The 22,384-nt window shown below is 59.8% G+C and overlaps 1 protein-coding gene across 3 annotated transcripts in view; it reads left to right on the plus strand.

The window, feature by feature from the left end:
• The window catches only part of DAGLA (diacylglycerol lipase alpha), a 66,456-nt gene that overhangs the window by 19,218 nt on the left and 24,854 nt on the right, over positions 1–22,384 (plus strand). The window contains exons 1-5 of one of the 3 annotated variants that reach the window (XM_005226930.5): positions 1–17,324; positions 18,414–18,552; positions 18,901–19,112; positions 20,646–20,747; positions 21,525–21,663. The exon at positions 1–17,324 is cut by the window's left edge and continues 19,009 nt beyond it. In XM_005226930.5, coding sequence (XP_005226987.1) covers positions 18,458–18,552; positions 18,901–19,112; positions 20,646–20,747; positions 21,525–21,663 — 548 coding nt within the window. In that variant the 5' untranslated portion in view covers positions 1–17,324; positions 18,414–18,457. Of the gene's footprint in view, positions 17,325–18,413; positions 18,553–18,900; positions 19,113–20,645; positions 20,748–21,524; positions 21,664–22,384 lie in introns of those variants that run through there. The other 2 variants (XM_005226931.5, NM_001192583.3) reach the window with 2 other exon arrangements.

The following is a 22,384-nucleotide window of genomic DNA, read 5'->3' on the forward strand; positions in this document are numbered from 1 at the left end:
GCCTTGCTCTCCCTCCCAGTGAGGAGACTCTGCCTTGATTCAGGCCTACCCTGCCCTGGCCTCACCTCCTTTCAGATGAATCAGAACCAGAAACTACCCTGGTCCTGGGCCCGGGCCTGGCCCACCACCCTCTGCCCCACCTCTCCTCCTGAGAGTGGCATTCACCCACTGGGGAATGTGTTGGTGGCTCCCTGAAGTCACAGGTTGGATCTTTGGGACCAAGGGGAACAGATTAGGTAAACAGAAGCTGGGAGGGTCTGGCATCCCAGTGGAGAAGTAGCCGTTTCTCCCCTGAAGCTGGGACCCTAGGGAGAGGCCTAAATGAGCTGGACAGGGAGCCGGCACCCCGCTCCCTGAAGTCCTGCCTGTGGCTCGAGTCCTGGGAGAATGAGGGATCTTGCCCCACCACAGGGTGCCCACCTTGCTTTGCACTGTGGCCTTTAGCAAGCCCACTGCTGTGGCCCATGGTCACTCCACCCCTTGGTGCCTGCCAGACAAGCCGTGAGGACCAGCAGGCTGTCACCAAGTGGCTGGACTGCACCCACTACGGGCAAAGACCTCTCTAACAATGGGCAGCCAGGAGCGCGTCCTAGCTTAAGTTGGGGACGGTCTTCCCAGGTGGGCGCAGCTGTGTGCTGGGTCCAGTCACTCCCATACTGGCCCTGGGCAAGCTGGCTGTGTGTGCTGAGGCCAGGGAGGCAGCCTGGTGTCTCCACCACCACCTCTTATCTGGGGAGCAGGACCAACGTGGAAGAGGGGAGTGCTAGTCCTCTGAGGTTGTGATTGAAGTCACAGAGGCTGCCAGGCCCTGCTCAGCCTTCTCTCCTGCTGCTGGTCCATGTCGGTTTCTGCCTGGGGATGGACACGGGGTCTGCAAGCTCGAGTGGCGTTGCAGACAGCCCCATCCTCAGGCCTTTCATCTACGACTCAACTTCCCCAGCAGAAGGATGCTCCCTAACGTACATCATTTTCACGCGGTCTCTTGCCAAGCCCTCGACTGTCACCCCCGTGGGAACACTGTGAGGCTGGTACCCTGGCAGTCCCTGTTTGCAGGCTGTACTTTAACCAGCATCACTCAGATCTTATGTCCCCCTCTCCCTTTTATAGGAATCAGGGCCCCGAGAGGATGCAACTTGCCCACAGGTAGTAGAAGCCTGGTTCTCTGACAGTGAACCCCATGCGTCTGCCCCTTCTGCCCCTGACCTAAACCAAAGTGCTAATAAATGAGCCCACTGATACATAATCCATCCCACTTTGGATCCCTCTGGCTTTTTTTTCTCTGAGGAGCTCCAAACACTTCCCAGATGTGATCTCATGTGTCCTCCCAAGGCCCAGAAGAGCGGAGAGGACACCAGATGCCAAAGGTGGGAGGGCCGCACAGAGCCAGCCACAGGGCCAAGACCCAGCCTGCCCGCCGTCCAGACCTGGCTTGGCCCTCTGAGTCTAGCAGGGGGACACTGGGGCGTGTCTCCCGCTGGGCCTGCCCTCGGCCTCCAGTCTCAGTCTCCCGATTGTGCAGGAGGAGGGGAACGCTGGGAGAATCCCGATAAGGCCCCACAGGGGCGGGGGTGTCAAAGCCCAGGGTTCTGTCTTAAAGGGAAGTAATCATATTGTGAGGCTTTTTATAGTGCTTTCCTTCTAAGAAGCCTCCGCTCTGTCTTGTTTGTTCTCCTCGCATTCCTAGGAAGTTGGCAGAGAGCAGATGAGGGTCACAGGGAGGAGGCGGAATGAGGATCTGCAGGGCAGGCCCTTTCTCCGGTCATCTCTGGTCTCCCCTGCCCCCAGGCCCCCGCCGAGGAGGGAGCCACTGTTCCTGTGGCCATTGTCTGGAGAGGCAAGAGGCTTTGAGGCTCCGCAGTCATGGGCAAGTCACCGATGGCCTGGGTTTTGGCATTGGTTCTGATTGATCCAAAACACTGGGCCTAGAATGGTCATTCCCGGCCCATCTCCCGCCCAGGGCAGCCATGCGGTAGTATCAATATTTCAGCATCTTTCCTCAGCAAAGCAGAGGCTGAAGGCCTTTGGCAGGTGAACATTCAGGGGGAATAAAAAAGTGAGTCCTGGGAAAACGGGAGATCCTATGCATTGTGTGCTGAGTCGTGTCTGACTGTCTGTGACCATGTGGACTGTAGCCTGCTGGGCTCTGTCCATGAAATTCTCCAGGCAATAATACTGGAGTGGGTTGCCATTTCCTTCTCCAGGGGATCTTCCCAACCCTGGGATCAAACCTGTGTCTCCTGTGTCTCCTGCATTGGCAAGGGGTTCTTTATCAGCTGTACTACATGCTGCTGCTGCTGCTAAGTCGCTTCAGTCGTGTCCAACTCTGTGTGACCCCATAGACAGCCTCCTACCAGGCTCCTCTGTCCCTGGGATTCTCCAGGCAAGAACACTGGAGTGGGTTGCCATTTCCTTCTGCAATGCATAAAAGTGAAAAGTGAAAGTGAAGTCGCTTGTTCAGTCGTGTCCGACTCTCAGCGACCTCATGGACTGCAGCCTACCAGGCCCCTCCGTCCATGGGATTTTCCAGCAAGAGCACTGGAGTGGGGGCCATTGCTGTACCACCTGGGAAGCCCCAAATGGGAGATCACTGAGGCTCTAAGAGGGGAGTCATTCTCCAGGCATTCCCTTTCCTCCAGGCCCGAGCTGGGACTCAAGGCACATGGCCAGTGGGTAGAATGGGAAGAGCCGGGGGTGGAAATCAGGAGCCTGGGTTCTGGGCTCCACTCTGCACTGGATTCCCCAAGGCTGTGCTTAGATGTGCCACCTGCCAGGCCCTTTGCTGAGGGCTGGGGACACACCAGGGAAGGAGACAGACAAGGCCCCTACCCAGGAGCCACATCCTGGTGGGGAGACTTGGACCGTAATGTGCGTGCTAAGTCACTTCAGTCGTGTTCCGACTCTGTGTGACCCTATGGACTGCAGCCCACCAGGCTCCTCTGTCCATGGTATTCTCCAGGCAAGAATATCGGAGTGGGTTGCCGCTTAGATAGTAAACACGTCGACACAGGAATAAACCAGAGAGGGTTAGATGGTGGAAAGTGCTGAGAGGGAAATAAAATGGTAATGTGATGGAGAGGGCCTTCGGGCTGCCCTGAGGCTGGGCAGAAAGGCAGGAGGAGGGATGCATGAGCTGAGATCGGAATGATGGGGTGGGCAGGGGGGGTGGCGTGTCCAGGAGACAGGACACGCCCGGCTGTCTGAGGGACAGAGAGAAAGCCCACATGCCTGGGGCGTGGTGAGCAAGGGCAGCGTGGAGGTGAGGGCAGGGCGGCCGGCAGAGGAAGGAGAGTGTTTTCCACGTGTGATGAGCTCTGCACAGAGACTGGAAATGGGGTGTGGGGGCGGGGGGAGGCTGGGTGACTGGCAGAGACATCCTCTCTCCAAGCGTGTTTCCCTGCTTTAGTGCAGCACACACCCCGTCCCCCGCGCGGTGGCATTTGTGGTCAGAACCAGTAGCCGGAAGAGTTAGGAGATGAGCACGGAAGGAGGAACGCCTCTAGCCTCAGGCTCATTATGGGGGTCCCTCGGCTGTGGGAGTGGAGCCCAGGGACCACCCCTGAGTGGGTGCCTGCTGGACAAACACCCTGGCCTGCCGCACCCCCTGAGGGCAGGACTGGGCAGAAGAGCTGAGACTGGGGAGTGGGTTCCCCCGGGAGCAGGTGGAGCCAGGCGTGGTCCATCCTCCCCTGCCTGCAGGAAGAGACTGGGCAGGAAGTGCTCCAGGCAGGCAGCCCCGGGTGGTGGCTCAAGGCTCTGAGGGCTGATGCAGTGTCGGCCCCTCGGCCTGTCCGGGGGCCCCATCATCGGGCCAGGGCGTCCTTGGCAGCGCCCAGCCTGTCGGTCGCCACCATGTGCTGCATCTCTGGCCCCCACCCCTCTCCCCCATCACGCCTGCCGTGGCCCGGGGCTTCCCGCCCAGCTCCAGGATGAAGCTGGCTCACAAGACCCCAGGAGCCTCTCCAGCGCGTCCCTCCCCTCTGCTCCCGTCTGGCTGGTTCTGGTCTTCACTCCAGGCTCCAGGCTCCATCCCCTCCACCGCCTGCCTGCACACGGACCTGCTGCCCTCTCCATGTGGCCACGTTACTCTGCCTTATCCTTCAGATCTCGGCTCCTGCTCCCAATTCTTAAGGCAGCTGCCCCTCAGATCTTTGCTGGGGCTCCAGTGAGGACCCCTCTTCTGAGCACAAGTCGTAGAATTTTTCACAATCGTATGTGAAGATTAGCTTCCAGCCTGTCTTTCCTTTCTGGCCTGTCGGATCTTTGAGGGCTGGCCCCACCTGGGCCTTTGCTTACTGCTGTGGCCCCTTGGCACGTAGTGGCTCTCTGTGTGTTGGAGGGTGGAGGATGGCTGTATGCGGGAAATTAATTTTGAGGTTTCACCTGTGTTCACACCCTGGGGCCCCACCCCTGGGACTGATTCTGGCTTCCTCTCAGGTCCCAGGGCTGCCCTGAGCCAGGGAGTCTGGAACCAAACTGGTGACACATGGGGTTTGGGGGTCCTCGAAACAGCCAGGCCTGGGGCCACGCTTTGTCCTCTGCTCCCAGCCCTGGGGTTTGGGGCCTGGGCCCGCCTGGGGTCCCTCGAGCGGGACGGGCTCATTCAGATGCCTGCCACCAACTGGACGGAGGACAGTCACAGTCGAGTCTGTCCAGGGTGGTTTCCGGGCCGCGGCAGGTTTGCAAGCTAGGTGGCGTTGCCGAGGAACCGTGGACTGAGGGAGAGGTGGGGGGCCCGGAACAAATGGCCTTGGGGCCTTTGCCCTTCGGCTTTAGGGTTGAGGCTGCAGTGGGTGGTCTCGGGCCTCCCACCTGTCTCCTCTGCAGACTGGGCAGGCCTTCAATCTTGGGGGACCTGGCATCCCTGGCGCTTGCTGTCAAGTGGTAGAAAGGATGGTGGTGGGAGACTGGGGGTGGGAAGCCGCAGCCCTCGTCCCCCTCACTGCTGGGGTCTCCCCAGCACCGGTCGGGGCTGTGCTCACTGTGGGGGTGGGCTCTCAGGCTGCAAGGACATTCTGGTCAGGCTGCCGCATCTGATGCTGGCGGGGAGGGGCGCCCAGGAGGCCCCAGAGCCCACAATTCTAGGTCACCTCCTGCACCATCGGAGGCAGGAGCCATATTTATAGCAGCCAGCGGCCACTGAGGGTGGGGCAGTCAGCAGGCGCCGTGACGCAGGCCACCTCCTCCGGTCCCCTAGCTTTCGCCGACTCCCCCACCGCCACCCCCGACTCCAGAGGCTTCCTGGGCGAGTGGCGAAGGGCTGGGCCTGCTGAGGAAACAGGCCTAGTCACCCTCCTCCCTGAGCCCCGGCGGGACACGGTGCCACTCTCGGCCTAGCAGGAGCCTCTGCCCCAGTCGGTCTGGCCCAGGTCTGTCTCCTGGGCCCCAGGTGGGCATCCCGTTATAGCACTCAGCGCCCAGCCCTGCCAGCCTGTCTCCGTGGTGCCATCAGCTCTGGTTGAAAGGTCTGGGCCCTGGAGTCACCGGCAGCTTTGCCGACCTCCCTGGGGCTGCCAGGTGCGTCCCTGCTGGTGGCGGGCAGTTAATGGGGCCACGGGTGCCTGCCCCAGGTTGACGGGGCGGAGACCCCGCCAATGCCTGTCACTTCCCTGCCGTGACCTTGCGAAACGGCCATAGAGTGCCACTGGGGACGGGAAGGGTGGGCAGCGGTGCTGTCTGTGGTCACCAGGGCTGTTCCTCCTTCCACCCCAGGGAGCAGGCCTGGAAGCCGAAGCCCCAGGAGTGACAGTGTGATGAGCCTGGGGCCCCAGGCCCTGAGAGTGAGTCCTCTGGGGAGGAAAGTGACACCCTACTCTGGAGCCCAGGTTGGGCCCTGCTCTCTCCCAGGCCTCACATGCCCAGATACAGAGCTGGCCCTTGGGTCCCGCCCAGGCCTGAGGAGGCAGAGGGCTGACCTCTATTTGGGGCCTGATGGAGTCATCCCCATTGTGGAGGCCAGTGCCCACCCCCTACCATTTCCAGTCTATGTTGCCCTGAGCCACTGGGCCCATCCCCTAGCCCAGGGGGAGAAGAAGGGGGAGGCCAGGATTACCTTTTTGGGGGCCTCCAGTGTAACAGACAAGGTGAGGCAGGAGGGCCCGGAGCCCACAGGATGGTGGGCTGCAACTTCACTGATGAGCTGTGGGCTGACCAACCAGGACTGAGGCTTAAGGCCGACTGTATGGGCCCCGGGCTTCGCCACGGAGGACCCCCTGAAGTGAGCAGGTGTCCGGAGAGAAGGAAGCACCAGGCAGGGGGCACTCCACTGATGAGCAGAAGAGGGGCATGGGTGCAGGGAACGGGCTTGCCCAACAGCAGGGCTGGAGGGGCTGGTTGGTGCACAGCTCGGTAGCTAATGGTTGGGCATTGTCATCTTATTTGAGAGGAATTTAGGGGCTTCCTTGGTGGCTCAGTGGTAAAGAATCTGCCTGCAATGCAGGAGATGTGTGTTTGCTCCCTGGGTGGGAAAGATCCAGGAGAAGGAAATGGCAACCCACTCCAGTATTCTTGCCTGGAAAGTCCCATCTACAGAGGAGCCTGGCAGGCTATAGTCCACTGGGTCTCAAAGAGTCAGACACAACTTAGCAACTAAACAGTAACAACAAGGGGAATTTAGGAGTCTTAATGCACTTGTGAGGAGGGGGTTGATTTAGTTAAAACTGTAAACAGATGTGTGTGTGTGTAGCCAATGCTACCCAGCATCCCCCGTATGCAGGACCCAGCTCTCAGCACTTCACAACTTTGAACCCACTTTGTCATCTCCCGCGGGGGAGGCACTGTCATCACCAGCCCCGCTTTACTGAGGAGGAGAAAGCAGTGGTTGATTCGTCCTGATGTTGAAGGTCATGGCTCAGTGCACGCCTGAGTGGACAGACACTGGAACACGAGGCAGGTCTATGCTGTTCTCCACCCAGTGGCCTTCGGAGCCCCCAGCCCTCCCTGGAGACCTGGGGTCACGTGCTTGGGCCTGGCTTTGCCGTGCCCAAGGAGGTGTGAGGGGGCCGGGGGGAGTCTCCAAGCACCTGGGTGGGTCACCGTTTCCTTCGGCGCCTTGCGGCACAGGCCAGGCAGACACGAGTGATGGTTGAATTAGCCTAGACCCCTGGGTGGAGGCCCCAGGCTCTCTCCTGCACCCAAACATCAAGTAGAACTCTAAAAGCCAAGGCCAGAGTGGACCTACCTGAGAGGTCAGGCTGTTTCGAGGGGGTTCTCAAACGTTTTTAAGCCCTGAGACCATTTAGCTTAAACACAATGTCATAAGGAGCCCCAGTGGGTAAAAAAGCTAAGAGCCACTCTGACCAGCATAGCGTGCAAGCCCCAGCCTGCCGTGACCCCCTCCCCTCATCTGGGGGTGCCTGAGAAACCCACTTCAGAGAGCGCAGCCATCCACTCGCTGGGCACAGGAGAGGAGGGCAGAGGGGCTGGGCCTGGGCCGAGGCCCCGGGGCCCATGAAAGCAGCACCTGCCACCTCCAGCGATGCTCCTGTGGTACAGGGGGACTCTGCAGACCTCGTCCCCTGGGAGAGAGCTTGTGTTACTCAGTCACTCGATCCCTGCCCGCTTCTGCGATGCCCAGGGAATGGTTGACGTGAAACTTGATAGCCGAGCGCAGGGCTGTGCCCTAGATGGCCGTGCTGCCTGGGGAGGTGGCCCCCCTCTGCGGATCCTCCATAGCCCATACAGCCCCCACTCCTGGAGTCGGGAGCCCCCCAGTACAGGCTGCAGAGGCAGGCGCAATAGGACCGTGGTGGCACAGGGTATGCGGGGCGTGAGGGCGGGGTTCCCAGCAGGAAGGTGTCAGGCGAGGTGTGCCCACTTAGCAGACTCATTAACGACCTTGCTAGGGGGCTCCTCATGTAGAGGAGGGTGTGAAATCCTCTCGGAGGTGTCGCCAGCACCTGAAACGGAGTCTCTTCTCAGAAGCTCTGGGAAGCCCAGCCAGAGTGCTGCAGATGAACTGCCTGGTGGGGTTCCCAGTGACTGGTGCTCGCCAGAGAGCAGAGGCCCTGGGGGAGGGGAGGGGCCAGGGGGTCCACAGAGGGCACTGCTAGCAGGACGCTGGAGTGGGCACAGTGGCATGAGCGGTGGGCCTCTGCCCCTCGGGGCATCCAGAGTCTGGGCTGGGAAGGGGCCTACAGGGGACCCACTGAACCTCTGAGACAGACATATGACGGGGCGTCTGCAGGAGCACGGAGTGGCCTTGGGCCAGAGCTCCCCCATCCGAGCTGATCCGTGAGATGGTGATTCTCATCTCTGTGGCTCATCTGGGGTTAAGGAGGCAGGGCTGGTGAGGCCTCAGCCAGGGCAGGTGGGACTCCTGCCATCCCTGCCCGAGAAGGTGGGTCAGGGCATCCTGTAGGCTGGCACGGGTGAGGGCAGGCATGGGTCAGCCTGGTGCCCAGGGGTGGGGAGCAGGGCCTCTCTGTTCCAGAAGCCTGACTCGCCCACAGAGATCAGTGGCCCTGCCACAGCTTGGGCGGTGAGGGACTTGGGCCATGAGGATGAGGTCTAAGCACTCTCAGGAGAAGATGATGGATAAATAATGATGGTGGCAACAAACACTTGCCAGGCCCTGAGTGCTTTCCATGAGTTATTTCACGTACTCCTCACGACTCCCGGTGAAGCGGGGAGTCCTCCGTCGTCCTCTCCTGCAGATGAAAAAACAGGGGCTCAGAGAAATGAAGGTCACAGAAGCCTAGAAGTGACAGAACCAAGATGCAAACTCAGGGCTGTCCCACCTCAGGGCTGGAGGGAAGCCAGCGGTGGGCTCCTTGGAGGAGCCCTTACCCTCCAGGTGTTCGCATTTGAGACTTCGGGTCCCAGGGGAAGGGGGACGTGGGACTACCACAGGGGCAGCTCAGGAAAGACTCTGCCTAAATAGAAGCAAACCTGGGATGGGCGCCTGCCTGCATGCACAGACAGGCGGGAGGAATTGGCCAGGGGCTGGCAGACCAGAGCCCAGCCTCTCTGGGCCGCCCCAGGGCACCTCAGCCCTGGGGCCCAGAATGAGTGTGGGACAAAGGCCATTCCTAGTTTCAAGAACAGAAACCGTCTCCAGGGAAGAATTCAGAAACAAAACCTGGACTGGCCAGAGGGGAATCTCTTCTGCTCTCCAAAATAAGTCCATTCTGGCCTGGGACAAAGCTGGAGGAGAGGACCAGGGAAGACTGCAGGGTGGAAGGAGGGCCCGGCCTGACTGCCATGCCCGGGGTAAGGAAGGGTGGAGGGGTGAAGGGGGGCACATCCTGCTGCCTCTCGGGGCAGCAGCCCCCCCAACTCATCCCCCAGCAGCCAGCTTCCCTCCCAGAACAACTAGCAGGAAACGAAAGGCCTCAATTGATTCCCAGGGAGTTGGCTGGTGTCAGTGACAGGGCCTGTGGCAGATGGCAAATTCTGCTTGTTGTAGACGAGTGGAAAATAATTAGCGTGAGAATGAGAAGCTGGAGCCTCTGTGCTAAACGGAGCCCTGATGAGGGCTCATCGGGAGGGGCCAAGGGCACAGACTGGAAACTCGCGGCCCGGCTCTCACTAGCTGAGTGACCTTGGGCAAGGGACCTAACTTCTCTGGGCCCATTTCTTCATCTGTAAAATGGGGTTGACAATAACACGTAGCTCATAGGGTTGCTGCTGCTGCTGCTGCTAAGTCACTTCAGTCGTGTCCAACTCTGTTGCATCCCCATAGACGGCAGCCCACCAAGCTCCCCTGTCCCTGGGATTCTCCAGGCAAGAACCCTGGAGGGTTGCCATTTCCTTCTCCAATGCATAAAAGTGAAAAGTGAAAGGGAAGTCGCTCAGTCCTGTCCGACTCTTCACGACCCCATGGACTGCAGCCTACCAAGCTCCTCCGTCCATGGGATTTTCCAGGCAAGAGTACTGGAGTGGGGTGCCATCGCCTTCTCCGCACAGGGTTGCTATAAAGATGAAATTAAAGTAGGCGATACCTATGAACTGCTCACTACTGTACCTGGCATGTAGGAAACGCTATGTAAGAATTTTTTTTAATAACTGGTGGTAGAATAATGGCTGGCGCCATCTCCAGGCCCAGCCCAGCATGATTGTAGGTGTAGCCCCCAGTAAGTTGGGCTGCTTCTTTTCATCCTCTTCCCTGAACTCTGTGCCCAAGCCCCAGAGTGCTGGTTTGTGAGGCACCATGGATGCTTCTGGGCTTCCCTGGTGGCTCAGATGGTAAAGAATCTGCCTGCAATGCAGGAGACCCAGGTTCCATCCCTAGGCCAGGAAGATCCCCTAGAGAAGGAAATGGCAACCCACTCCGGTATCCTTGCCTGGAAAATTCCACGGACAGAGGAGCCTGGTGGGCTACAGTCCATGGGGTTGCAAAGTCAGACACGACTGAATGAGTAACACATGGATGCTCGTGTGTGTGGAGAGGACACCGCAGGGAGGTCCGGCTTCAAAGCCTGACTTGGCCCCTCGCTCAGTAGGCCCCTCGGAACCTCAGTTTCCCCATCTGTGACATGAAAACAGTCCTACCTACCCACAGGCTCCTAGTGATGGGAGTAGGAGGCACCTCCCCGGGTCCTTCAAGGCTGCCCTGGTTGTGGGGGGTGGCGCTGCAGGAAAGGTGCTCATGAGCCTGAGACCCTGGTTGGGGGCGGTGCGGCGTCGGGTGGGAGTAGAGACAGCAGCGTCCCCGCCACTGCCCCAACGCGGGCCTCACCAGGCACCTGTTTCGTCCCAGGGCTTGGGCGTGTGAGGACCCATTTCTTGCCGAAATCCGTCCCCAGCCCTGGGCAGGCTCGCCTCTGCCTTCTGCTCCGGCACAGCTGACGTGTGAAAAGCAACAGCTTTCGGGCCCCGGACTCCGGTTGCGCACACCCGGGCCCAGGCGGGCGGCCCCCGCGGCCCCCGGCTCAGGCGTGTTCACTCTCTGTTGCCTCCCTCGCTGCCCTCCCCCGCCCCTCGCCTCTTGGAGCCCAGCTTCTGCGGGACCCTCACACCTGAGAGGCAGAGGGACTCCAAGGGCAAGCAGGAATCAGACCGAGGGGCAGAGACATTGTTTCCTTTGAAGTAACTCCAGGAGGCTGCTTTGAAATCCCAGCCCTGCATCCTGATGAGGCTGGAGTAAGGGGACACATAAAGTTTCTAGCTCTGGGCCGCAGCCCACGCACCTGCAGGCAGCCTGTGGAACAGCCTCTCCTCGGCCTCAGTTCTCCTCTTCTGGGAATGGGGTGGATGCTCACAGTCTCTCCCTAGTGGTGGGACCAGGAGTCTGGAGCCAGAGGAGGACCCAAAGAGTGGGTTGTGGTCCCCAAGACCCTGGCGCCTCCCTCCACCAGGTGGGGGAACATGAGTAGCCCGCTCCCAGGGTTCAGAAACGCATTTAATTGGATCCTGCTCCTCTGAAGTGGCGATTAAGACACGGGCTGTGGAACTAGGCTATGTGACCCGGGGCAAATCACTTCATCTGTAAAATACGGTAATAGCAGTGCCTCCAATGAGGACTGAGTGAGTTATGTGCACAGAGGGCTTAGAGGAGGCCCAAGACTCGATAGGCAACTGACAAATGCTGGAGGGCGCAGAAGGGCTGAGTCCCCAACTCGCGCTGGGCGGAGCTCTCCTGCATCACCCGGAACCGCCCCGCAACCTCGGGAGATGATTGGTTACTGCGTGCCGCGCCCCTCCCTCTGTGGGTGCTCCCCGTTTAAGTCTCACAAGCCAGCAGGGAGGTTAACAAGCTCCCCAACAAGCCACACAGCTGACCAGTAGTGGCCGTGCCAGGATTCCACCACCCCTGGAGCCCGTGCTCTGGACAGAGATAAAGAGGGCAGGAGGCGTCTGCCAGCCCACATAGGCCAGAGGGCGGCCCCTGGTGAGCCTGCCCCAGCTGGGACTGAGCCTCTGGGGGCCAGCACTCGCCCTGCAGGCTGCCCGGGGGCCCAACCTCCCTTAGGTCAGTCCTCCAAGTCAGATGACCGCCCTTCAAGACTAGTCAAGCTCCAGCAGCCAACACAGACAGACCCAGAGGGCCTAGGAGGCAGCAGGTCCCTTTCACCGTTTTGGGAGCATCTTCTCTAAGCCCTGTCGCGTGGGGGCATCCCATTCATTATGGGAATGGGAGTCCTGGGCCCTCCCCTCAGAGCCCCGAGGAATACAACACCTCACAGAGTGCTGAAAGAGGCCTTGCATGCATGTGCATGCTCAGTCGTGTCCAACTTTTCGTGACCCCATGGACTGTAGCCCACCAGGCTCCTCTGTCCGTGAAATTTTCCAGGCAAGAGTACTAGAGCCGGTTGCCATGCCCTTCTCCAGGGGATCTTCCCGACCCAGGGATCAAACCCACGTCTTCTGCATCAGCTGCATTGGCAGGTGGATTCTTTACCACTGTGCCACCTGGGAAGCCCTAAAGAGTGCATACAGACTACCCAATTTTCCCTTTTCACTTTGGCTACCAGGTAGCATGGAGGCTAATGCTAGTTTTACATGCAGCTCCTATGATGGGCTTTATGTCTTGTACATGTACGATGATTTCCCCAATCTTCTATTTTAATTTACTTAGTTTTTGTTCTCAAGTTTGTTTTTAAATTTATATTCCACCTTTTCATTGTTTGGGGATTCCTATATAGGCACATGCAGCCTTGGATGCAAATAAATGTTAACAAATACAAAAACATCAGCCTCCCCTTAGTCCAGGCTCCTCATTCTTCAGAAGAGGTAACTGAGGTCTGGAGGGGTGGTGACTTTCTGTCCTGGGGATGTTGCCCTTGGTCTGGGACTGGCAGCTCTGTAATGTAGCTGGACCTGGCCCGGTCACCAGCCTCAACCAGCAGGCTGTTCAGGACCCAGGGAAGGTGGGCTTGGGGCTAAGTTCTCCTCCTCTCCTTTGCCAGCTGAGCTGCAGAGCCGCGGGGACCCCACCCGCCGGGCAGTGGAGAGCTAGCCACCGATGAGTCTGCTTGAAACTGCTCAAGTGATTGATGCCTTCTTGCGGGTTGTTCTCCAGCAAGGGAGCTCATGTGGATTTTGCCGCTTCCGAGAGGGTTCTGTATCCAGAATGTGAGAGAGGATCTCAGCCCAGGCTCCCTGGGGCAACACTCTACTAATGGGAGCTGCCCCTGGGCAGCTCTCAGGAGTTGGAGAAGGCGTGTGCTGTGAGGCAGGGAAGGGCCGGGCTGGCTCGGAGACTCTGGCTGCATGTCCAGCTCCCGCTGGGAGGGACATAATGGGAAAGCTGGGAGCCTCTGGTGCCTTCCTGAACTTGCTTCCTCACCCATAAATGGGGGCCCCAGGACTGTTTCCAGGATCTCTTCTAAGCCTGACATTCCTGCAGTGGGTGTGGGCTTTGGATGGCAGGAGGAAGGACCCAAGTCTCTTGCCTGCCCAGCCTCCTGCTCCTCAGAAGGTATGGGGCAGGGTCTCTGAGCCTCAGCCTCCTCATTTTCAATGAAAATATTAGCAGAAGAGCCACATTCGCTGAGCATCTGTGACAGGTGCTGGCTTAAGTGTATGTGACTCATTTAACGGGTAGTTGCTGTTCTTAGCCCCATTTTAGAAGTAAGGAATCATGGCACAGAGAGGTTAAGTAACTTGTCCACCATCACACAGCCATGACGTGCAGAGCCAGGACCCAGACCCATGTGCAGTGAGAGCGAGGCTGTCACCCTGCATCGCTGCTGTGAGGATGGCAGGCTATTCATCTGGGACTCAAAACGTGGAAGGTGCTCAGCTGATATCAGATGTATCCTAGTGGCCTGGACCTGGCTGTCATCCCTTCCTTCAGGCTCAACTTCCAGCCCATCCTTGGACCCAGATGCTCAAGGCCACCTCTGCCAGGCAGGAAATCTCATGGGCTGACCTAGAGGCTGCTGGACGGGCCTCCCACAGCACATCATTCTGTCCCCTGTGGTTGAGCCTGACTCTGGTGCCCCGGCCCCAATGCAGGCTAGTGAGGTGATGTCTCACCTCCCACCAGCTCGAGCTGGAATTCTCCTTGCCTTCATCCTTCCCCTGGGAGCTCTCAGCACCCTATCAGCTGGGACCCACTGCTGAGGGGCACTTCTCCCTGAAGCCTGCTCCCAGGGCCCAGCCCAAGGGGACCTTTGGGTCAGGGGATGAGGCCCAGCTCGGGTGCTCTAAATAGCAGCCCCCCAAAGCCCATGGCAGGGCAGGGGACCCTGTTAGGACTCATGTCAGCTCAGTCCAGCCCTTTCTGATCAGCTGGAGCCAATCAGAGGCATCCAGCAACACCTGCCCAGACCCTGGCACCTGTCACAGGTCACCCTGCCAGGAAGCCCCCGGAAGCCCTGTTGATACGATTCCCCACCCACCTGTGAGTGGAGCCTGGGCTCTGCCAGAACCCGTGCAGACCTCTGTGACCTTGTCCCAGCCCGCTCTCGCCGCAGCCCTCTGGGGGACCGGGGTTGTCCCCCTTTTGCAGCTGGAGAAACTGAAGCCCTAGAATAGTTAAGACAGCCAGAGGAGAGGGTGGTCCTCTGAGAGCGATTGGGGTGGGGGCACTGGGGAGGGACCTTTCCTCCAAAGTGAAGGATTTGAGCTAAGAGGGGCAGGAGTCATGTCTCCTACCCTTATGGCAGCTGCTTCAGGAGGATGGAGCAGTGGTTTGGAGGGGCTGGGGCTGCCCAGGGGGAGAGGGGCTGTGTTTATACTCCAGGGGCAAGAGAAGCGGGGGTGTGATGTGAAGGAGAGCAGTGCTGCCTGGCCCACCCCCATCCCCACCCTCCGGGACTCTCCATTGAGCAGGACCGGGATGGGCAACAAGGAATCAGCAAGTGTAAGCCAGTGTACCCAGGGTATTGAGATGAGGGGTTCCCATAAGGGAGCGCAGCCTGTTCTGCATGAGAAGGGGTGGGGGGTGCTGTCAGGGAGGGTTTCAAAGAGGGCTGCTTTCTGTTGGCTTACAAAGATGAGTAGGATTTTGCCTGCCAGAGGAACTAGGATAAACAAAGCACAGATTCCAATGAGGTGTTTTTAAGGGAGCAGCAAGTTTGGGGGTTGGGAAAGGAGGGTGAGAGAGTGTGAGGGGGCACTGGAGTGCCTCCCCAGCCAGAAGGCAGCCCTGTGCCTGTCTGTGCCTCGGATCCCTAGGGGTTGGGGAGTGACTTCCTGCTTCAGGACTCAGAGAGGGCAAGGCCCCTGCCCAAGGTTGCACAGCCTGCCTGCCAGCTGCTGTGGCCCTTAGGTGCTGCCTGATAGGCTTGGACTTTATCCTGCAGACCCCTGGAACCATGGACGGTATTTAAAGTAGGGATCAGCCTGTGCATTTTAGAAAAACAGTTTTGCATTTTTAGAAAGAGGAACTCCGAGGATGGTTCATACTTAAATCAAAGGCCTGAATCCCCATCAAGGAAACTGGGCTTTGTGAGTGGAGGAAGAAGGGGCCTCGGAGCGCCACTCAGGTCATTCCACCCACGTGTGGGGAGCATCCTGGGCATTCACACCTGCCTGGGTGGTGGAGGGGGTGTCCAGCCAGGGGCATGGGAGGCACCCAGCAATGCTTCTGTTCTGCCGCCGCTGAAGGGGGCACCTCCCCTCCCCTGGAAGTGCCGCTGGTCTGGATGCCCCCTGCCCCATTGAGGCCCCTGTGCCCTGGGGGAGGAGAGCCAGAGGAGATGCTTTGCGGCCTCCTCAGACCAGGAAGTAGCCTCTGCCCTCCCCCATCCTGAGACATTTCCTCCAGATGAAATCACATCCCCAGCAGGGGAACAGGCCCCCATTGTGAAGGGCTGGGGTCTCGAGAGAAAGGGCGTCTTTCAGGCCCTTAAAAATAGCAGTCCTGAGATTTATGAATCCGCATGGAGTAGCGGGGCCCATCCTTACCACCACCCCCCCAGCAGCAGCACAGGCCCTGTCATCAACACCCCCCCACCATGACCTGGTGGTGACCAGCTGGAGAATCCGCTAGCCCAGGCAGGGGAGGCACAGCTCGTCCACCCGGTTCACACGCTGTCTTGCTAAGACCGCCGCTGGCTTCGTTCAGTGCTGCCAAGGCCTCTTGTATGGTCCGCAGGTCCTTAGCAGGTGGGGACCATCGACATTTTACAGATGGGAAAACTGAGGCACAACTAGTAAGTCATACCGTGAGTGGGTGATGGAGCCGGGGTTGGGAGCCAGGCGGTGCTGGACCTGGGATTCTGCAGTGGCGAGCTGACCCGGGAGGTTGCGGGGTGTGGCCCCCAGACCGTTACCGGGCACCCCAGCGCAGTCAGCCCGCAGCCGCCCTGCCATGTGACCTAGGATGGACTGGCACTGACCACGGCCATCAGCTGGGCGCCCCCCCTCGTCAAGCTTGGGGGGCAGAGGCTGCCACTGGTCGTATCACTACAGGGGTCTTGACAGATCTTCAGCCCCCTCTGCAGGGGTGCCAGGCTCCCCACCCCGCCCCCTTCTACCTGAGAGCTGGGAAGGTGGGGCCACGTGTGAGGTTATTAGGTGATAACGTGTGAGTTGAGGGAGTTTTAGCCATTCTAGACTCTAAGAGGTGAAGGGGTGGGAGAGGAGGCGGTTGGGAAGGGTTCACTGGGTGTACCCCTGAAAGCGAGATGTCCTGGGCTCCCGGCAGGGCAGCCCGTGCCCGCCAGCCTCTCTGGGACAGCCCTCCCCTTCCTCTGCCGGGGTCTGGCCTGCTGAGAGCAGCTGCTGCACCTGCTGGGACTTCGCAGTGGTTCCACGTGTGTGAGGGACCCCCCAATCCCAGCCCTACGTGGCTCCTCACCCTCCAGGGGCCACCTGGCGTCTGGGAGGGGCTGGCGGCTGCCATCCCAGCTGTTGGCAGCTCCGTCCTCCCCAGCCCGCCGCTGCCCACGGCGTCCCTGCCCCTCCCACCCTGCCCCTCCGGTCCTTCCAACCGAAGCCAGAGGCGGTCAGCCCCTCGTCACCGACAGGGGACTGGAAGCCCCGGCCTCCCGCGGTCCCAGACCCTCCGCCCCCGGACGCCCCGCCACGCAGCTCCGGGCTCTCCATCCTTCTCCCGCTTCCCAGAATCCGCGCTCCGACTCCTCCTTGGAGAGAGTGGGATGATGTCACTTCCTGAGGGTGGGGGGAGGAGTAGGCACGACCCCGGCAGGCTAGCACGCCCGCCCGCCCGCCGGGCCGCCACCTCGCTGGGAGCAGCCTGGCAGCGGCCGGATGAAGTGGCTGCACCCGGGAAAGGGCGACGGAGACTGGCCGGGCCGGATGTGCTGGGCCGGCCACCTGGCCCGACACCCCCCGGCCCACCCTGAGAGCCGTGCCCACCAGCCGGGGAGACTTGGCCACTTGCCGAGTGATGCTGGTCTCCACGGACGCTCTTCTTCCCTGGAGCCTTCACCGGGGAGAGGAGGACTTGCCGCCCACCAGGGACCAGGTGCCATGTAAGCCTCTGCCAGCCTGGGGGCAGCAGCCCACCAGCGCCCAGCCTCCAGTCGCTGGGGTTTCTCTGTTGAGTTGAGTGTGGGGCTACCCTGAGTCCCTCCCCGGTGTCTCCCCACCGGCCCCCTGTGGGGAGCCAGTGGCCCGCGCCACTGCCCTGGTTCCTGGGGCTCTTGGGAGGGGGGGACCGGACTCCTGGGCCCTTCTCCCCAAGCTTCCCTGCGGCTAATTTGAATTCAGCTACTTCAGAGAGTTGGGATCCGGGCAGTAGAGACTGCATGGCTCAGGGGGAGCGTGAAGGGTGGAGGGTGGCTGCCAGGAGGATGAGATACCCCCAGGGCTTGCCCACTGCCCTTCTAGCAGAGAAGCTGGGCACCCCAGCCACATTCCTGACACCTCCCCCCAACCCTGCCCCGTCTCAACCAGGTCCTTCCCTACCAAGGGGCGTCGCTGTCTGATGGGTAGAAAATCAGGTCATAGAGTGTCCTCCCAGCATTCCAGCAAAGCCCAAAACGGAAGACCTCATCCAACAGATATTTACTGAGCACCTACTATGTGCTGGGTGCTCCCATCCTCCGTGTGTGCCAGCCCCACACTTGTGCTCACCCCCCACCTTCCCCAGCGCCTTCAGCCTTCCATCTCCCTGGTTCAGCTCATGCCGGGAGACAGGCTCAGGCTTGGGCTGGGAAATCCCGACCCCACACCAAGGACTGCAGGCACTGGATATGTGGGTAGGGGTCCCCTGATCCCATGGAGGAGGATAGGAATAAGCCCAGGTCTTTAGTGGAGCTAAGCAGTTCCTGTTGGGGCAAGCCCAGGCTGAGCCGATCTCAAGGGGTCTGTGCCACTCTTGGGGACAGGCAAGTCCTCAGGGGTTAGACTGAAGCCAGTGTCTAGCTACTGCAGTTTTTGATACTGGCTCCAGGGGGATGGATATGGTGGGAGGTGGGTCCTGCCCAGGGATGGGACTGAAGCTCTGGGGATGTCGGACTGGAGAATGTCCCTGCTGCTGGGCCTACCTGGCCATAAGCATGGTGGCCCTGGATGTGGCCGTGGCCCGGGCAGCCTGGGGGTCCTCTGCTCTGTTTCAGGAGGTGAGCGCCAGGCCCGCTGAGCCTCCGCAGAGCCGCCAGCCATGCCCGGGATCGTGGTGTTCCGGCGGCGCTGGTCTGTGGGCAGCGATGACCTCGTCCTGCCAGCCATCTTCCTCTTCCTGCTGCATACCACCTGGTGAGTCTCCGGGCCATGCACAGGCCGGCGGGGTGGGGGTGGGGCATCACAGGCCTGGGGGAGGCCTTCTGACCCTCTGTCCTGACCCTGTCCCAGGAGTCAGTGCTGAAACATCCACCCCCTTTAGGGCAATACCCGCGTGGAGCCCAGAGACCCTGCCTGGCCACTCTAGGAGCTGACCTAGCCTTGGGCTCCCTTGTCCCACTGCCTTGTCCCTGGGCGCCTGTGTCCTCAGAGGGCCCCGCTGCCTGATGGACGGTGGTCCCCTGCCCAGATCAGTGAAGCCCTCCACCCTGGAGTCCAGGCTGGGCGGGGCCACCTAGCCCTCTCCTGTGCGCATTCCCCCAGGTTTGTGATCCTGTCCGTGGTGCTCTTCGGCCTGGTCTACAACCCGGACGAGGCCTGCTCCCTGAACCTGGTGGACCACGGCCGCGGCTACCTGGGCATTTTGCTGAGCTGCATGATCGCCGAGATGGCCATCATCTGGCTGAGCATGCGCGGCGGCATCCTCTACACAGAGCCCCGCGAATCCATGCAGTACGTGCTCTACGTGCGCCTGGGTAAGGGCCACCCGCCGTGGGCGGGGGGCTACTCCGGCCCTCCCCCTCTCGCCCCCCTCCTGTGCCCAACATTCATTCGGCCAGCACCGGGGGCCAGCAGCGAACAGTCAGACTCCCTGCCCCCACTTCTGGACCAGGGGTGGGCAGACTGCAGCCTGAGGGCCAAATCCTGCCCACTGTCTGTTTTTTTTAAATAAAGTTTTATTGGAACCCAGCCACACTCATTCATTTAGTACTTACCGCCTCTGGCTGCTTCTGCACAACCATGGCAGAGCTGAATCGTTGTGATGGAGAGTATGACCCACAAAGTCTAAAATATTTATTCTCTGGCCCTTTACGGAAAAAGCTTGCCAACCCCTGTTCTGTCTAGGCTGTGTGTGTCTCTTCAGCTGCTTTGTGATCCTTCCCCAAACAGCCCCTCCTGCCCATCCTGGGGAGGTCCCTCAGGAGCCTAGACCAGCTCCCTAAGGACCCACCTGTCTCCTCCTCCTGGACTCATGTTCAGCTGCCTCCCCCGGTCACTCCTGCTGGACACTCTTGTGCTCCTGTGGCCTCAGCTTAGCCCTCTTCCTGTGTTAACTCAGGGAGGAGCCCTTTGTTGGTCTCATTTTGCAGGTGAAGAATCTGGGACCCAGGGAGGTTAATTAGCTCCCTTAAGGTCACACAGCTAACAAGTATGCAGGTGTCAGAGATTTGAACCCAGATTGTCAGACTCCAAAGCCTGGACTCTTGGCTGCCACATGGGGCTGCCTGTGAAGCTGGGGCTTCCAGTGCTGTCCCCGGGGTGGGGGGGTGGCGTCTGTTCTCTTCCCTGCTCCCCACACCCAACCCCATGTCAGCCCTGGGCTCAGCCCTGGACAGGGTGCCTTGGGCAGCTGGTTCACCCCTTTCCTCTTTTTGCCTCAAGTGCTAGAGGCTGCCTCCCCGGGAATAGCTATTTCCATGAAATGAACACCCTGTCCCCCAGTTCTCACAGCCCTGAACCATGGACCTCATCACTCTCATTTTACAGTGGAGGAAATGGGGGCTCAGAGATTAGGTAACTTGCCTAAGATACAGTATTAGTCGCTTAGTCGTGTCCAACTCTTTGCAACCCCATGGAATGTAGTCTGTCAGGCTCCTCTGTCCATGGGATTCTCCAGGCAAGAATACTGGAGTGGGTTGCCATTTCCTCCTTCAGGGGATCTTCCCAACCCAGGGATCAAACCTAGGTCTCCTGCATTGCAGGTGGATTCTTTACCATTGAGCCACCAGGGAAGCCCCATGTCTGATTCCAAAGTTCACAGATACAATTCTAATTCCTGAAAGAGCAGGGAAATGCCTCTTCATCATCTGCCTTTGCAGTCACCTTCTCAAAGAGGTGTCAGGGCCTGAGGGCACGCAAACCAGAGCAGGGGATGGGATGGCCACACTCCCTGGGCTTCTGCATCTCAAGGCCTGAGACGGGGGGTGGTGGGTGGTTTGCTGCTGAGGAGCCGGGCCCAGGTTCCAGGGCCTCCCCGTCCTTCAGCCGGGACCCTGCTCTGCTTGCAGCCATCCTGGTAATCGAGTTCATCTATGCCATCGTGGGCATCGTTTGGCTCACCCAGTACTACACCTCCTGCAACGACCTCACTGCCAAGAACGTCACGCTCGGTATGTTGGTCAGGCCTGGGGTGGCAGGGCCAGGCCAGGTTAGAGAGGGCAGTCCCGGGGTGGAGGGGACACTGCATCCTTAACCCTGGGTTGGGGGCTTCCCCGATGGCTCAGTGGTAAAAGAATCCACCTGCCACTGCAGAAGACAAGGGTTCAATCCCTGGGTCAGGAGGATCTCTTGGAGAAGGAAATGGCAGCCCACTCCATTATTTTTGCCTGGGAAATCCCATGGACAGAGGATCCTGGCTATAGTCCATGGGGTCTCAAAGAGTCAAATGTGACTGAGTGACTGAGCACTCATGCAACCCTGAGGTGGAAGGGACACGGCCAGCCCTAACTCTAACCCTGAGATCAGGGGTCGGGGGGCCAGGTTAAAGGGTAGTAAGCTAGATACCTTGAGGAGGAAACAGTTTCTGTGAGCTTGGCTGATGGATTGGCTGGGCGAGGCTGTAGCCTTCATCCTGAGGTCCACTGTCCCCGCCTTGGGGGGCCCTGGTCTGGGGGCACACAGCAGCAGGCACAGAGCTGACCAGGGCTCTGGAAACCCACATAGCCGTCTGCTCTGTGCCAAGGATGGGCCTGGCGGGGGGGTGGGGGGGTGGTCACAGCTCAGCCAAGGGACGGCCAGGTAGCCGGAGGCTGGGGCTGGGGCCTTTGGAGTCTGACTGTAGGGCCCCAGAAGCATTTTGAGGTAGGGAGGCCCCAGCGCCCCTTTCTTCAGGGTCAGAGAGGTGTCCCCAGTGCCATGCCCCTTGGCTTCCCACCGCTCCTCCGCAGGGATGGTCGTCTGCAACTGGGTGGTCATCCTGAGTGTGTGCATCACGGTCCTCTGCGTCTTCGACCCCACGGGCCGCACCTTCGTCAAGCTGAGGGCCACCAAGAGGCGGCAGCGCAACCTGCGGACCTACAACCTGCGGTCAGTGGCCAGGCGGGGGTGGGACTCGCTGACCCCGGGCAGGCAGAGGCCGGCCCCGGGCCTCCCTCACTGCATCTCCACCTGTGTGAGCCCCAGGTGCTGGCCCAAGGCTTCCTGGTCTGTAAAGTGGGAACGCGATCATTCCTGCCTCGTGCAGCTGCCGGGGTGTTTATCAGAGTGGTGAACACTGGCGCTCACGGGAGCTTCGTGCTCAGATCATCTTCAGGACTAAAACATGGGAGTAGTAATAGGAAGCGCTCAGACAAGTGAGCCCAGAAGTGCACGTATTAACTTACAGTAACTCCCTGAGGTCGCTGTTGGTGTCATCCCCATAATACAGAGGAGGAAACGGGGGCACAGAGAGGTTATGTGACTTGCCTGAGGTAGCGCAGCTGGCCAACAGTGGAGCTGGGTCAAGCTCAGTCAGTCTGGCCTTAGAGCCCTGGCTCTTAACCACTAGGCGAGGCTGCCTCTAGGATTAAGGGGGCTGCAGGAGGTTAACCAAGGCAGGCTTCTTGCCGGGGGGAGTGTTTTTCACAGTGTTTTGGAGAAGGAGGGAGGCAGAGAAAATGAGGCAGGGCATCCAGGACGGTCACAGAGTTCCTGTTTATTGAAAGAAAAAGAGCAGAAGGGCTCTCAGGGTAGGCCCCAGTGGCTCCCGCTCATTGAGCTTCTGTCCGGGGTTAGGCCCTGCACTTCCACCAGCAGTCCTTTTCATCCT

The sequence above is a fragment of the Bos taurus genome, chromosome 29 (assembly GCF_002263795.3).
Source record: "Bos taurus isolate L1 Dominette 01449 registration number 42190680 breed Hereford chromosome 29, ARS-UCD2.0, whole genome shotgun sequence".
Classification (NCBI taxonomy): Eukaryota; Metazoa; Chordata; class Mammalia; order Artiodactyla; family Bovidae; genus Bos; species Bos taurus.